Here is a 14,322-nt window from a genome sequence, read left to right on the forward strand (position 1 = left end):
TGGGGCAGAGGAGCTGTGAGTCTAAGAAGCAGAGTGGGACATGGGGGAAGAAATTACAGGACTCAAATCCTTGGTGTCCCTTTCTTGCATGGGGTAAATTAACCGACCCACACCCTGTGCTGCTTCCAGACTGGGTCAGGAGAGATAGATTTCTCCAAAGGGCCCTTCTCAGGGGCTTTCAGCTGCACCCAACAGAGCCATGGGAAGGAAGAAATTGGCAGGGCTGGTTGGTTTTCCTGGCATCCAGCTGTGATGAGTGCCAGCCCTTCCAAACCCTGTTATAGAGACCCTTCAGTGAGTCCCCATCCCTCAGAAACTGAGGACCCCAGCAGAAGCCTTGAACACCTCTGCTGTGAAGACAGGCTGGGAGTTTTGGGGCTCTTCAGCCTGGAAAAGAGAAGGCTCCAGGGAGACCTTAGAGCAGCCTTCCAGTCCACTGGAAAACTGAGGAGGGGCTTTTCACCAGAGAAGGTAGTGCTAGGAGAAGGGGTTAGGGTTTTAAACTGAAAGAGAGGAGATTTAGGTTAGATAACAGGAAGAAATTCTTCATCATGAGGGTAGAAAGACACTGGAATAGGTTGCCCAGGGAGGTTGTTGATGAGTCCTCCCTGGAGGTGTTCAAGGCCAGGATGGATGAAGCCCTTTGCACCCTGGTCTGGTGGGAAGTGTCCCTGCCCATGGAGGGGGGTTGGATCTAGATGATCTTTAAGGTTCCCTCCCACCCATCCCATCCCATCCCATCCCATCCCATCCCATCCCATCCCATCCCATCCCATCCCATCCCAGTCTATCATTCTATGACACTAAAAGAGCAAAGGGAGGGGGCAGCCTGATCCCACTTCAATCCCAGTCTCCTGAAATAGTGGGAGAGGTTTTTCCTGAAGTTCTCACTGATTTCCTTAAACAAGGGCCTGGCTGATTTTTTGTTCTGCCTCCACAAACCCCAAACAGTGTCTGAGACCTCAAGTGAGCTGCACATCCCACGAGCAGTCAAACATCCAGCTTAACACTGAGTTTCCAGACTTCCCTGTGGTCACACTGATCTCTGGATGGAATAAAGAGATGCAAAAGCACATCAGGAAGGGGAGCAGACAAAGGCTCAAAAAAAAAAAAAAAAAATCCTGACTCTTAAAGCTCCACTTCTTGTGCAATACCAACCCCATCCTTTTGGAGATTCAATGTTTGAGAAAGTATCTGTGCTCTTATAATCTCAGGGAGGGAAATAAAACCCATGAAGCAAAGTGTGAATTATGCATGTAGTTTATTGAAGGTACAGCTGCAAGTTTGGAGTAAGCGAAGGTTTAATCAACTCTGTTCACTTACACATTAAAAGCATTAAATCCGCCTGTCTGGTGCACACACAGGGAAAACAACGCATGCATTTAGCTACAGAAATATAAGGTGCTCATCAGTGTGTAATTAAAATCTGCTCTACCAAACCTGGTGTAGCAACTTGGACCGATTTACATAACCATTACCAGCCCTCTCATAAACAGGAAAAATTGGATTTTCTGCTGTCATTAAAGAAGTTAAATAATAGCCACAGCTCCATCTCGGACAATTAAAATGTGGCTTCTCTTTCTGAAGTTGGGATGACCAAATTTTTCATCCCTTTTGCAATAGCTTTATTAAGGAAAAAAAAAAAACAACAAAAAACTGCTGAAAAGGGGCCAAGCAGAGAAGACTGATTTTAGAGCCAAGATGACGTGTGAAGACATGTTTGGTGTCTCACCTCTCTGTGACTGTAGAGGGTCAGTTCCCCCCAGGAAGATGCAAGAGAAGGTGGGTTTTAGTCATGCAAAGAGTTTCTGGCAGAGCAACTATCCTAGTTGTGTGTGCACGGGCAGCGCATGGTTGTGTGATCCCTATAGCTGTCAGAAGGAAGGGGAATACTGTTTTATTGCAGAAATGCTGATTATTTTAAAACAGGACGTGTGGCTGACCTCTGGCCTCTACCGGGTTGTTCTGACCACACGGACAGCTGTGCTGTACCTACTCCCAGTGCTGCAGACCCCCGGCCCAGGGATGATGATGGCTCCAGGGTTGCACTGCTCCACGCCGGCGCAGACGACGTTGCCCAGGTTGCCCATGCCCGTGGCACACTGCATGCCCTCCACCCCGGAGATGACTTCTCTGCCCACGCAGCTGACCGTGCTCCTCGCCCCAAACCCACCCCCCACCTTGGGGAGGCAATCCACGCTGCGGGTGCTAAAGGCAGCCCCCGGGAAGGAGGTGACCACCCCCAGCCCCATGCCGGCCCCTCCTGGCTTGACGGAACATTTGCCTCCCATTCCAGATAGGGATCTGCACTCCCCGACGGTGCCACCGCCGCTGACCACGGCTGTGGGAGAAAAACAGGCTCTGTCACTCCCCAGGCAGCTCAAACCCAGCTTGTAAAGGAAGTTAAAAGTCTAAAAGCCTTGTAAGGAAATGAAGGGGAAGGTTCGTTAACTTACCGACGCTCACAGGGTTGCCGGTACATATCCTGTTAAGAAAAGAAAAGTCTCAAAGATGCATTTAGAGAAATATTCCTCAAACAGGGAAGCATCTAGAGGTGCTGCCCAGCTCTTGACTCCATAGAAACCCTGTGGGTACATCAGCTTTTCTGTGTCCCCACATGTGAGGTGCTGGTCCAAACTATCCCCCCCACCCACCTCCTCCTCCTCATTCAAGCACTGCAGGGTTGGATTCCCAAATCCCAAAGGAACCTTAATATCCCATCACCTTTTTGTGCTGCAAGAGGCAGATCTGACTGCAGGGTGCTCCTTGTACTGTCATCCAGCTGCCTCGAGAGGATGAGAAGGACCCAGGAGCACTGCTCCCCTCTGCACCCCTGGGGAGCTGCCTCCCTCCGCCCAGCATTTCTCACTGTCTCTCTCCTCTGTTGGGTTTTGCCAACCAGGGGTGTTCATACCTGCTCTCTTCTCCTTCCAGCAGCGTCCTGTAAGTGGCAATCTCAATGTCCAGGGCCAGCTTGACGTTCAGCAGCTCCTGGTAGTCTCTCAGCAAACATGCCATCTTGTCCTTGGCTTGCTGCAGTGCAGTCTGCAGGTCAACCAGCTTCTGGCGGGCATCTTTCAGGGCACAGTCACCCCTCTGCTCAGCATCACAGATGGCCGTCTGCAGGGCTGAGATCTGGGGACAGGGACAGGCAAGGGGGTGAGCAGTGGGGATATTAGGAGGCATCTCCCCAGGGTTGCTTGTGTAACCCCTTGTTTCTAAACTAGGAAGGGCCAGAGAGCCTGGGCTGAGCCTGGGCACATGTGAGGACCAAGCTCTTTGGGGTGGAGGGGACCTGTTGGCTGCTGGCTGGTAGAAAGAACCCAGCAAACACTTTTATAGCCAAGCCAACAACTTTCTGCTTATTTGCTAAGTGAGGAATTAATCTGCTTCTTTGTGTATCGACAGCAGATGAGAGGCTACAAACCCTCCTGGGGTGGAGGTCCCTGCAGCTCTGCAGAGTGGGAGATGGTGAGGAAAAAGCCCTTTGGTGGAGAAGCTGCACACCCAGCTGCCCATGCAGCATTCTGCCCCTCATCCTACCTGTTTCTTGACGTTATCCGACTCACACTGCAGCTTCTGGATCATCCGGTTCAGCTCAGCTATCTCACTCTGGTTGTTTTTCAGGTCATCACAGAACTTGCCCCTGCTGCTGTGGAGCTCCTCCAGCTGTTGCACAGGAAGAAGATGACATTAATGTGACTGAGTCGCCCCTTCCAGGGGAGGTGGTGACTCTCCCAAGCCACGCTGGTGTTGGTGCTCCTGGGGATGCACCAGACATGACCTCGACCCAGACAGCTCAACTGTTCTGAGCAGGTCCTGAGCGTTTGCCCTTTGGGAACTGGACGGTGGTTCTGATGACTGTGCACAGAGGAGACCTCTCTGAAGCAACACTCTGCTCTGTTGTTACAGAAAAGTCTTACACTGGCATTTTAAGGTTGGGGGAGGTGGTGGCGTGACCTTCTTTAGCAAACTACAGTGCGTGCAGTTGCATCATGGAGGACAGAAGTTGTCCTCAGTTTTCTTGGCCAAGGAATCCCATCTGTGCTGATGCTGTGCATACTCACTCGGGTTTGGTAGAAAGCCTCCACTTCAGCTTTGCTCTTCTGGGCAATCTCCTCGTAGCAGCACTCAACACTTTTGATGATGCCCTCCATGTCCAGGTCCCGGCTGTTGTCCATTTGCACAATGACAGAGGTGTCACACAGCTGGCAGTCCAGCTGAGCTCTCTCCTGCAAGACCCATCACATGTCAGTCCCTGTCCCTCCACCAGCCCAAACCAGGCACACAGGAGGGTCTGGTGTGATCGTGAAGGTTTGGGGGAGGTTCTCCTGCTAACACCCAGCTGGAGTTCTCCAGGTGGCTGAGTGGTTTCCAGCAAAAGGTGGCAGCTGGGGACTGTTTTAGTGGGACGTTATGGGATTGCTGTGTGCAAGTCCCTAAGGAAGGGTGGGGAACCCTGGTGGAGCAACCTGCTTGGTTGCAACTCAGCATTTCTGGCTGCAGCAGCAGTTTTCTGGGCCATGAATTGCTCCTGGGTGAGTCCTTGGGGCCCCGTTGCCTACAGAGTGCTGGGAGGTGTTTGGCTGGAAAAGGTGCAAATACCAAGTGTCCCCTGTCTGTTTCGTTAAAGAAACATCTTGCATTTTAAAGAAAGGTGTTGCTTTCACCATTTTTTGAATAAGGTAGCTAAAACACGAAGTCCTAAAACATAAATTTTGAAGAGGAAGATGTTCCAGTGGTACCCAGGGATGGATTAAATTACAAATAGAGAGGATTTTTCATGCACAAGATCTCTTCCTTTGCAGCCTTTAGGAGGTGACCAAAACTGCTCTTTGCCTCCCCAGCTGTGTGCAATGGTGTTGTTATTGGATTCATATCTAGATTTTGGGGGTGCCATTTCGGGATATTCAGAAGAGGCACCTTTCCTGCTTTTAGGTTCAGTGATGGAGCTCAGGGGGCAACAAAAATTGCATCGTCCCCGGGGCAGCAGGAAGGAGCCAGGAGCTCTTACCTCAGCATAGATACACTTCAGGAACTCCAGCTGCTGCCTCAGGAGACCAACCCTCACCTCCAGCTCCTCCTTGGTCAGATAGAGACAATCCACATCCTGGAGAGACACCATGCATCAGGTGAGAAGAGGCAGAGAAAAAAGGGCAAAGTCCATGTTTTCTGTTAGATTTGGAGGAGTCTTCACTATTTCTTGCTCTAAAGCTATCAGAGCATCATATGCATCTCAGACTGGTTTGGGCAGAAAGGGACCCTGAAGGTCACCCAGTCCCAACCCCCCCTGCCATGAGCGGGGACACCTCCCACTAGACCAGGTTGCTCCAAACCCCATCAAACCTGGTCTTGAACATTTCCAGGGATGGAGCACCCACAGTTTCTCTGGGCAACCTTGGCCAGGGTCTCCCCACCCTCACAGGGAAGAACTTCTTCCTAATGTCCAACATAAATCCCTTTTGTTCCAGTTCAAAGCCATTCCCCTCATCCTACACGCAGAAAGTCCATCTGAGTTTGTGTTGCAGTCACTTACAACCTGGTAGAGGTTTTCCAGATTCATTCAGCTGCCTCTATTTTGGGGCTCCCTGGGGAGGACTCGTGCAGTGCCATGGTGCCAGGACTCCCCATTTCTCTCCCTGGCCCCATGGCCAGGTTCTGCCCACTTGCCTGACACTCTCCTCTGCTCTTGTCACCATTGTCCCCGTGTCACTCACCTTCTTGAGAACCACGAACTCATTCTCTGCAGCCGTGCGTTTGTTGATCTCATCTTCATATCTGCAGGGGGAAAGGAAAGAAAAGGGTGGGATCTGAGCCCCAGGGGGTCCTGTCCCCACCACCCAAGCAGCCAACGCAGAACAGAAGAAGCATGATTAAACCCTGTTTGCTTTGTACCTCCTTTTTAATTTTTGCTCTTTCTTTCCTCCCCACTGGGCTTTCTGCTCAGCAGTTTTAAATAGTCCGTGCCAGCAGCATGGAGTGAGGTGGCAGTAAACCAGGCCAAACCACTAGAAATGCAAAACCCTCTACCTCAGCTGATGGCTGGGACTGCTTTTTCTAGCCCTGCTACTTTGGGTGATGTTTCTCTGAAGCATCCAGGACTCTGCTCAGAGTGTTTGTGGAGTCTTCTACAGCCAAAGTGCCCCAAGGGAGGTCAGGAGCTTGAGCAACTTTGAAACTCTCAGGTGCAATGGGAAGCAAAGCCATTGCACCATAATGACCAAATAATTGAGACCTAGAAGAACTTTCACAAGATGATTTTATGAGTCTGACCTCCTTGGTAGTGGCTCAGAGAGAAAAAAACTTCTGAGATGCTTGACTGTAAGATCTCTGGAGAAAGGAGGGTTACTCCTTTCTCCTGGGCTGTGCACCACCAACCACTGAGTGTCCTGGTTTGTGATGCAGCAGAGCACAGAGGCAGCTGCTATGGAATATCTGCAGCTCAGATTAAAAAAAACAGTTCCCACATTCCCCCTGGGAGAAGCAATGAACCCCGACGGAGACAATGTGGGTAAAGAGTGGGATGGAGACAAATAGGCTGAGGGTTTTATGGGATCAGATGGCACTGGGGACACAAGATTTAACACACTGGGGAGCCACAGGCACAGATGAAGTGGAAGATCTGACCTGGGAAACCACAGTGGTGTGCAGGAGCATTAGGGAGAGGAAAAGTGGTTCCCTGTCCCTCTCCCTAAGGAAACACTGTGGTTAAAGAGCTCTCCCAGAGCATCACCGGCATCTGAGGCACAGCAGTGGGACCCCAGTACAGAAATCCAGCCCAGCACTGGTGTGCCCAGCCCTGCTCCCTCCCAGTACCCAATTTTTGGATCTAACAAGAGCAATGGGATTGGCTTCACGCTCAAGAACTGCTTGGCCATCAAATGCTTGGGTCTGCAGTTTCCATCTGCACTTACTTGCACTTAAACTCTTGAACCAGGTCTCTGAGGCACCTCTCCTCGTTTTCCAGCCTCTCTCTCTCCCCCAGCACACATTCCAGCTGCTTCCTCAGGTTGCAGATGAAGTTCTCAAAAACAGGCTCCAAGTTTCTCCTGGAAGCTGGGAGGACGTATTGCTGCAGCAGCTCCCACTTGGTGGTCAGCACCTTGTTCTGCTGCTCCAGCAGCCGGACCTGGGGGAGGAAGAGATGGGAGAGTCACGAATCCCCCTCTTGCCCCAGGAAAAGGTGCTCTGGGTTTCCCTACTTCCAAAAGTAACAAATAAAAATAAAATCAGAAATGGCTGAGGTCTGATTTCTCATCAGCCTGGGTCAGGCCAGCCTCTCCTCTGAGCTAAACCTGGTCCCACAGAGGGCTTGGATCTCAGGATGAGCAGGATCAGTGCCTTTGCTCTGCGTGGAGACCAATCACTGATGTGACAAAAGCTCTACCAACCCCACCTCTTGTCCTGTGACACCTCACTGATGGAGCATCCACTGCCTCCCCTGATGGGCTGATTACAATAACGAGTCTATCGCAGCAGTAAAAGCTCCATCCAGGACCTCATTTGAATGCATCTGATTTAAACTCTACCCACAGATATTTTCCATGCCTTTCACTTCTAGATTAAAGAGCTCCCTCATACTTGGGAACCTGTATGGGTCATGAATAAGTCATTTTTCAAATGGGAGGAAGCAGAGTGGCTCCTCTTACATGGGTTTGGTTTTTCCAGCTGCAAAAAATGCTCACAAAGAAAATCAAGATCAGACAGAGCAAAGGCGTCTCTGCTGTTTGAAAAATCATTTCCTATGATTCATCTCTGAAGAGCAATGAAAACCTTTGGGCTGACTTAAGGTAACATAAATAAAAATAACATCAATGAAACCACCAAATCATTTCATCGGCAGAGTGAAGGGACAGAGAAGTTGAAAGTGTTCATTTCATTTTAGCTAGGCATCTTTCTGCAGCTCCTTGATGAACCACACAAACTATTTTTTTAAAATGCAAAAGTCCTTTAGGGTTTATAAGGTGTGATATCAATGTCAGATTATACATTTGTAACAAAAGTTCCTGCTCTGCCTTTTTACATTTCCAGGTGTCCATCCCTTCTTTCACAGCTTTTGATTTACTGTAGCCCTGGAGCCACTCCTGAATTATTTACTTAGCAGTCTGGTGACCATCAAACCTTAAAATAGCCACGCACTTGCCCCACTGCAAGGCTTAAATCCAAAGTCTCCAGGTCAGGGCCATCACGGTCTATCAAAGACCATTGGAAGGTCGAGATGCCAACAGAAATGGCCACTGACGTTGTCTCCCTGGAGACAATCCATCCACCAGAGCCTGGAGACACGAGCCACAGGGCCTGCAGGAGGGAAGTGGGGTCTCACCTTGTCGATGAAGCAGGCAAACTGGTTGTTGAGGTTCTTGATCTGCTCTTTCTCGTGGGTCCGCACTTGGCACTCCTCGGGGTCGACCCCCACGCAGAGGGGTTTGAGGAGCTCCGGGTGGATGCTGACGCCCCGAATCCCTTCGGATCTTCCACCGCCGACGCCGATGCCGCCGCCGTAGCCCCCGATGGCCACTCCGTCCCCGAGGCCTCTGTAGCCGCCCAGGCCCCCGTAGTTTCCGCAGTTACCAAACCCCACGACCGTGCCCACGCCAAAGCGGCCCCCGCCGTAAGCCACCCCGCAACGTCCGACCCCGGGGCCGCCGTAGACCCCGCCGCGGCAGCTCCCGCCGAAGGAAATCCTTTGCCCTCTGCCCAGGTCGCAGACGCTCCGGCTGCTGAAGCCCCCGATGCCACATCTCCGTCCCACTGCCTGGCAGACGGAGGCCGAGCTGCCGCTGGCTCTGCCGAGGCCGCAGACGGCGGAGGCGGAGGAGAAGCCCCTTCTGCCCATGAGGGAGCTGGAGGTGTAGCACTGCCGACTCATGGTGGTGGGGGGAGACGGGAGGAGAAGCGGTGGAAGAGCGAGAGAGGAGCAGGGAGCGAAAGAAGAACTCCTTTAGCTTCTCTGAGGCAGAGCCCTTCCCCTTATATACACTCCAGGAGGTGCCTCAGATGCAAAAATTTAATTTATCCACTGGGTTTGGCCTGCCTGGCAGCAAGGAATGGCTTCCAACATTTTCAACCCACAGCAAACACTTCTATCTCATACGAAATAATGTGGAAATTAAAATAAACTGCTTTGCTTGCAAGCTTCAGTTTCAGGACTTATATTTTACTTAATTAATCTGCTTCCTTATTGTGTAATTATAGTTTAGCAAAATAATTCAAGGGGTTTTTATTCATGGCTTGTTTACGGTTTGGTTTCACCACAGCGTTTAATTATGTTCCAGGGCCCTCTGCGAAATGTCGCGGCGATGCCGCCTCTTCCAGGGTCTCTCGCCAGCTCCGGGCTGGTTCTTGAGCAACGAGCGGTGGCACCTGGGGAGCAGGAAGGTGTCACAGCACCCAGGTTGTCACCAGAGCTCTCCTGAGCATTCACCTCTTCTCCTGGGCACGGCCACAGCTCTCGGAGGCCGCTCGGTTGCCGCCGCGTTTGCCCCACGGGGTTGGAGCTTTCCCGGAATGCACGAGGATGGAGCCAAGGAAAAATCCAGCCACGGGGAAGATGCTGTGGAAAACGGGGGGGTTGGTGCACACGAGGTTGAGGCACGGGTCCAGCTTGGGTTCGTGTGCCCCTCAGACTCCACGGGATGGAAGAGGAGGCATCGCCGGGAAAGTCTTTGCTGCAGACTGTGATTTCTTGCTGAATTCTGTGCCTGGGGAAGGTGATAACTGTGTCTGGTGTCCGGGTGTGATGTGACTGGTGCTGAGACAGCTGCAGATGCAACAAAGTCAGGAATGTTAGCCAGAGTGAGGTTTTTTCCTTGTATTCCTGTGGCACACCTATTTGATAATAAATTATTCTAGCAGTATCTGACAATGAGAAGGTCTGTCTTAATTAAAATTCTTTAAAAGACTTTTGAGTTTGCTTGGAAGCAAATAGAGGTCCTTTTTTTTGCCTTCACATAGGAGGCCAATCAGCCAATCACAAGCAATTGCTGGGGCAAAATTAACTGGTTTTGGGAGGATTTCCAGGCGACGTAATTGTAAATTTGAAATAGGTTATCTTGAATTAAAAATAGGGGAAAGGAATTATGATGATATGGAATATTTGTAGAGGGATTATGATGATATGGGATATTTGTAGAGTCTCCCTAAGTGAAGCTCTTCCTTTTTTTTTTTTTTTTTTTTTTATTTTAGGGGGTCCCACAGTGGGTTGAAATGAACTCTGAAATCCTATCTACAGTTATAATCACAGAGCAGTTCTGCTGCAGCTCCATTGGTCCAAGGATATTGGGATGCACTTTCCGTGATGAAACTGAGCCAGGTGAAGGAATCAGATGAGCTCTGAGGCACCTCACCCTTCATCTCATTCTGCTCAAGGTAGTCCAAGCACCAGGACCTCTTGCTAGTAGGTGAAAGGAAGAAATATTTTGGCAATTTATTTTGGTTTGGCCTGAAATGTTGGCACAAGGAGTGGGGGGGACAAGAGGGTGCATGGTCTGAAGCCAAATCTGGAGCACTGGAGCCCATCCATGGATGGGCTGGAGGTAACTTTATGGATCTCCATGCAGCATGGCTTGCACCAACTCTCTTAAGTGGGGATAACCATGGGCAAGGTGAAAACCAGGGAGAAGCCAGACCAGAAGTGGCACAGCTGGCTCTGGACCTGCTTTCTGCATCAATCCAGCTTTCTGCATGCCAGCTTTGTGCAGCTCCGCTGGGACCAAGATGAGGCCTCAAGGATGATGAGCAGGCAGACTGGGACTCGGCTGCTGCTCCAAGCTCTCCCAGCAGGAGCACAGAGAGACACTCCAGTTCCTTTTCATGTCAAGAAAGACACAGCTCTTCACCCTTGAAGGCAGTGACTTGCCAGTTTTTCCAGCTGTGAGGAACCTGGATCTGGTTTGGGTCTGATCCCTGCTTTCTCCCATATGTGGCTTGGCTGCCTGCAGAGTGTCCCGTGGGTCCTGCAGGTACAGCTGGGGGGCTGTGGACCCTCCAAACCCCTGGTTTTGTTGGAAAGAAGGGAAAATGCCACCTGGGGGGACACATATCCACATTTCTCCACCAGCTGCAAGCCCTGGGATCCCTCCTGACACAGGACACGGTGCCAGGCTCTTTCCCCATGGATTGAAAGCAACAAACCTGCACTTCAACCTTCGGCTCCTCCTGGAAGCCCTAAGAAGTGGCTTCTTCCAGGTGCCCAGCCTTGCAGATCAGAGAGAGAGAGTTCAGGGCACTGCTTGTGGTTTCTGTCTGCTGAGCTTTCACAAAGCCAGTTCGTAGTCACATGGTGGAAGCCCTGAGCATTGGTTACATCAGCTTCAAAGGAGGAAGGAGGAGGAGGAGGAAGCACTGTGATGTGACTTGGTCTTCTGAAGGGAAGGGTTGCAATGGCTTTTATGTCATTGGCCACACACATGTGCAGCACTGGCTCAAGTGAGACAAAAATGCTTTCTTCTTACAGCCCTTCTTCATCTCTCCAAGCTTTGTCCTGGCTGAATGCAAGTCAGATGATGTCTGAAGAGCTGTAGAAAGGCTCTAACCTTCCTCTTTATAAGGAAAAGATGAAACTCCTGCTTTCAGGCTGGTGGGAGTCAGCCAAGCCTTAAAGCAGCAGTTTACACCCAGATTGACCAGGGGAACCCCTGTGGTCCTTGGCTCTAAATATGCCTTGAACTGTAGTGGCTTCCATCAGCTTTGTCCTTTGAGATTTACATGGACCCAAATGCATTAAGAAAAATCCGTTCTGCTTAAGAACCTCACTAAAATGGGACCTGTTTAAGCCATCCGTGAAGGCAGGAAGAGCCCCAAGGGGTTTCCAACCTCCTGGTGTGATTCCAGAAGTAACAACCCCACCATCCAAGCCTGCTTTCTCCCAGAGAGGAAGCCACTTTTTAAGACCCTCTCCTGAGCAAACAGGGTCGGCAGGGCTTGGCCACACTGCTGTTCTCCCTCCCTCCCTGCAGGCTGGGCAGTTTTTGTGGCTCTCTGTGAAAGGGACCACGAAGTTACCATTAAAATGGCTAATGAGGCCCCTGGGACATCTCCCTCTGGTTTCGTGGGTCCAGCCCTCCAAAGGTGGCTGTTTCCAGGCTCTTCACTGCGAGCTGATTCTGCTCCCACATCAAAAGCAGATGGCAGCAGATTTGTGGTGCTCAGGGTAGAATCAATGGTGTGGGTTCCTTCCATTGCCACTGGGCACTTTGCTTTCCTCCTGTAACCTTGCAACTGTTCATCCTCAGCCTTGACTTGTCCCTGGCCATGACACAGCTTTGATGCTGCTTTGGGGCAAAAAGATGGACAAGATAATTCTTGAGGTTCCTCCCAGGCTGTTCCGGAAGCATCGGTGTTCACTGCCCATCTGCACCACCTACGTTTGCAGTGCTTCTGGATAACAACAAAGCCTTCACCCTCCTTCTGCAGTCTTTCTGCTGGGCAAAAATAAACTGGGGGTCACCAAAATCAGTCACATCATCAGTTGTGGTGAGAAGATGTTGAGTGACCATGGCAGAAGCTGAGCAGAAGACAGTAAAGGTCTTTATGCAAGGAAGATGGAGACCCACCAGAGCTGGGTGTCTGCCCTGCCCATGGCCACTCTTGCTTGATGCCATGCTTGATGGCCTGAGAGGTGCTTCAGTCAGGTCAATTTTGTCATATTTTTGGGCAGTTCTTTATTCATGTGATGAAAAACCTGGGCACTGGGTGCACAGCTCCTGGTGAATCTTTCACACAGAGCTTCTGTTTCTCCTGGATGTCTGACAGCAGTAGGCAGGGTGTCTGCAGCAGCACAGGGTTTTAAAATCTCCATTTCAATGGTGTTTACCTAAGCCTAGCAGCTCTCCTTCACAATTCTTATTCACTGTCTTATTTTGCAAGAGACAAACACCTTTTCATGCCAAACCCCCGTGGTGTCCACCTCCTGCCTTTGTAAAGTTCCTCTTTTGCATAGGAATTTGTGAGGTCCTTTTGCATCACCCAACCAACATGGGGCCAACACTCAGCCCCGTGGCCCATTAGGGCTCTGAGTAATGGGGTGGCACTGGCCAGTGGCATGGCAGTGTTGTGTTGAAAGCACAAGAGCCAAGACCAAGGTCTGGGAATGGTCACTGCAGAGCCAGAGCTGCCAAGGGAAGGGCAAAAAAGAGGTTTTCTGGGGCAAACCTTGAAAGAGCAGAACCAGGAGAAGAACCACATCAGGTTTTAAGGCTGGAAATCCTGCTGCGCTGTTTGATGGGACAGTTGTCTCTCTTCTCTTCTATGGTGCAGACTCTTTTAACCAGCAAGCATGTTCCTTCATGCACTGAACAAACAGGGACTCCAGAGATGCCCTCCAGCAGAACAGGGAAAGGGGAGAGTGTGGGAGGAGGGAAATTCAGCCACTGAATTTTAACAAGTTCCCATCAATAGGGCTGTAAATCTGTGTCTCTGTGCACACATGGGCTGTGTATAATCACGACCAGCTGGGCAGTGTGTGTGGTTAATGCAACAGAGTTAATTCTGTAAGCTTATAAACAGGTTTCTTAAAAAAAAAAATTAAAAAAAATCATAGAGAAGTGTACAGACAACACACAAACGTTGCATGCAGATTACTGGCAGCAGAGCAGAAAGCACAGCTTTTATCAGCAAAATGATCTGTGTGCTGTGCTGAATTAAAAAGCATCACTCTTCAGAGAGGGCTGAGATATCATAGAATCATAGAATTGGCTGGGTTGGAAGGGACCTCAGAGCTCATCAAGTCCAACCCTTGATCCACTCCCCCCGTGGTTCCCAGCCCATGGCACTGAGTGCCACATCCAGGCTCTTTGGAAATATCTCCAGGGATGGAGAATCCACCCCTTCCCTGGGCAGCCCATTCCAATGCCTGAGCACCCTCTCCAGAAAGAAATTCTTTCTAATCTCCAACCTAAACCTCCCCTGGCACAACTTGAGACCTCTTGTGCCCTCTTGTCTTGCTGAGAGTTGCCTGGGAAAAGAGCCCAACCCCCCCCTGGCTCCAACCTCCTTTCAGGGAGTTGGAGAGAGTGATGAGGTCTCCCCTGAGCCTCCTCTTCTCCAGCCTCAACACCCCCAGCTCCCTCAGCCCTTCCTCACAGGACTTGTGCTGGATCCCTTCACAGCCTCCTTGCTCTTCTCTGGACCTGCTCCAGGACCTCAATCTCCTTCCTGAGCTGAGGGGCCCAGAACTGGACACAGGACTCGAGATGTTCAGGAGAGAGAAAACTCTGGTCCTGGCCTTGTGAAACCGACTTGGCAGGTGAGACAACATAAATGAACAAAAGCACCTGTAGCAAGGGAGTCCTCTTCCCTGAATTCAGCTACCTAAGAACCAGT

General features: G+C 50.6%; 2 protein-coding genes across 2 annotated transcripts in view; one reads left to right on the forward strand and one right to left on the reverse strand.

Moving 5' to 3' along the window:
* BCDIN3D (BCDIN3 domain containing RNA methyltransferase) overlaps nt 1-14,008 on the forward strand; it is a 147,314-nt gene extending 133,306 nt beyond the window's left edge. The window contains exon 3 of the transcript XR_011722992.1: nt 13,666-14,008. The gene's annotated coding sequence lies outside the window, so the exon portion shown is untranslated. The remainder of the gene's footprint in view (nt 1-13,665) is intronic.
* LOC139788951 (keratin, type II cytoskeletal 4-like) lies at nt 1,245-8,954 on the reverse strand. The gene is made up of 9 exons (XM_071729342.1): nt 8,324-8,954; nt 6,915-7,129; nt 5,718-5,778; nt 5,015-5,110; nt 4,068-4,232; nt 3,544-3,669; nt 2,915-3,135; nt 2,457-2,485; nt 1,245-2,341 (listed from the first exon to the last, which is right to left on the reverse strand). Exons 1-9 carry the CDS (start codon nt 8,867-8,869, stop codon nt 1,953-1,955), a joined length of 1,848 nt encoding a protein of 615 aa, XP_071585443.1. The 5' UTR covers nt 8,870-8,954; the 3' UTR covers nt 1,245-1,952.
* Nucleotides 14,009-14,322: the final 314 nt, after the last annotated feature.

The sequence above is a fragment of the Heliangelus exortis genome, chromosome 31 (genome assembly GCF_036169615.1).
Source record: "Heliangelus exortis chromosome 31, bHelExo1.hap1, whole genome shotgun sequence".
Lineage (NCBI taxonomy): Eukaryota > Metazoa > Chordata > Aves > Apodiformes > Trochilidae > Heliangelus > Heliangelus exortis.

Excerpts from the sequence above, each read along its gene's own strand:
- LOC139788951 (XM_071729342.1), bottom strand. The coding sequence starts at position 8,869 with ATGAGTCGGCAGTGCTACACCTCCAGCTCCCTCATGGGCAGAAGGGGC. Across the intron at positions 5,779-6,914 it reads GTTCAAGAGTTTAAGTGCAA|ATATGAAGATGAGATCAACA; the intron begins GTAAGTGCAGAT and ends TTCCCCCTGCAG. Across the intron at positions 4,233-5,014 it reads TGAAGTGTATCTATGCTGAG|GAGAGAGCTCAGCTGGACTG; the intron begins GTAAGAGCTCCT and ends TGGGTCTTGCAG.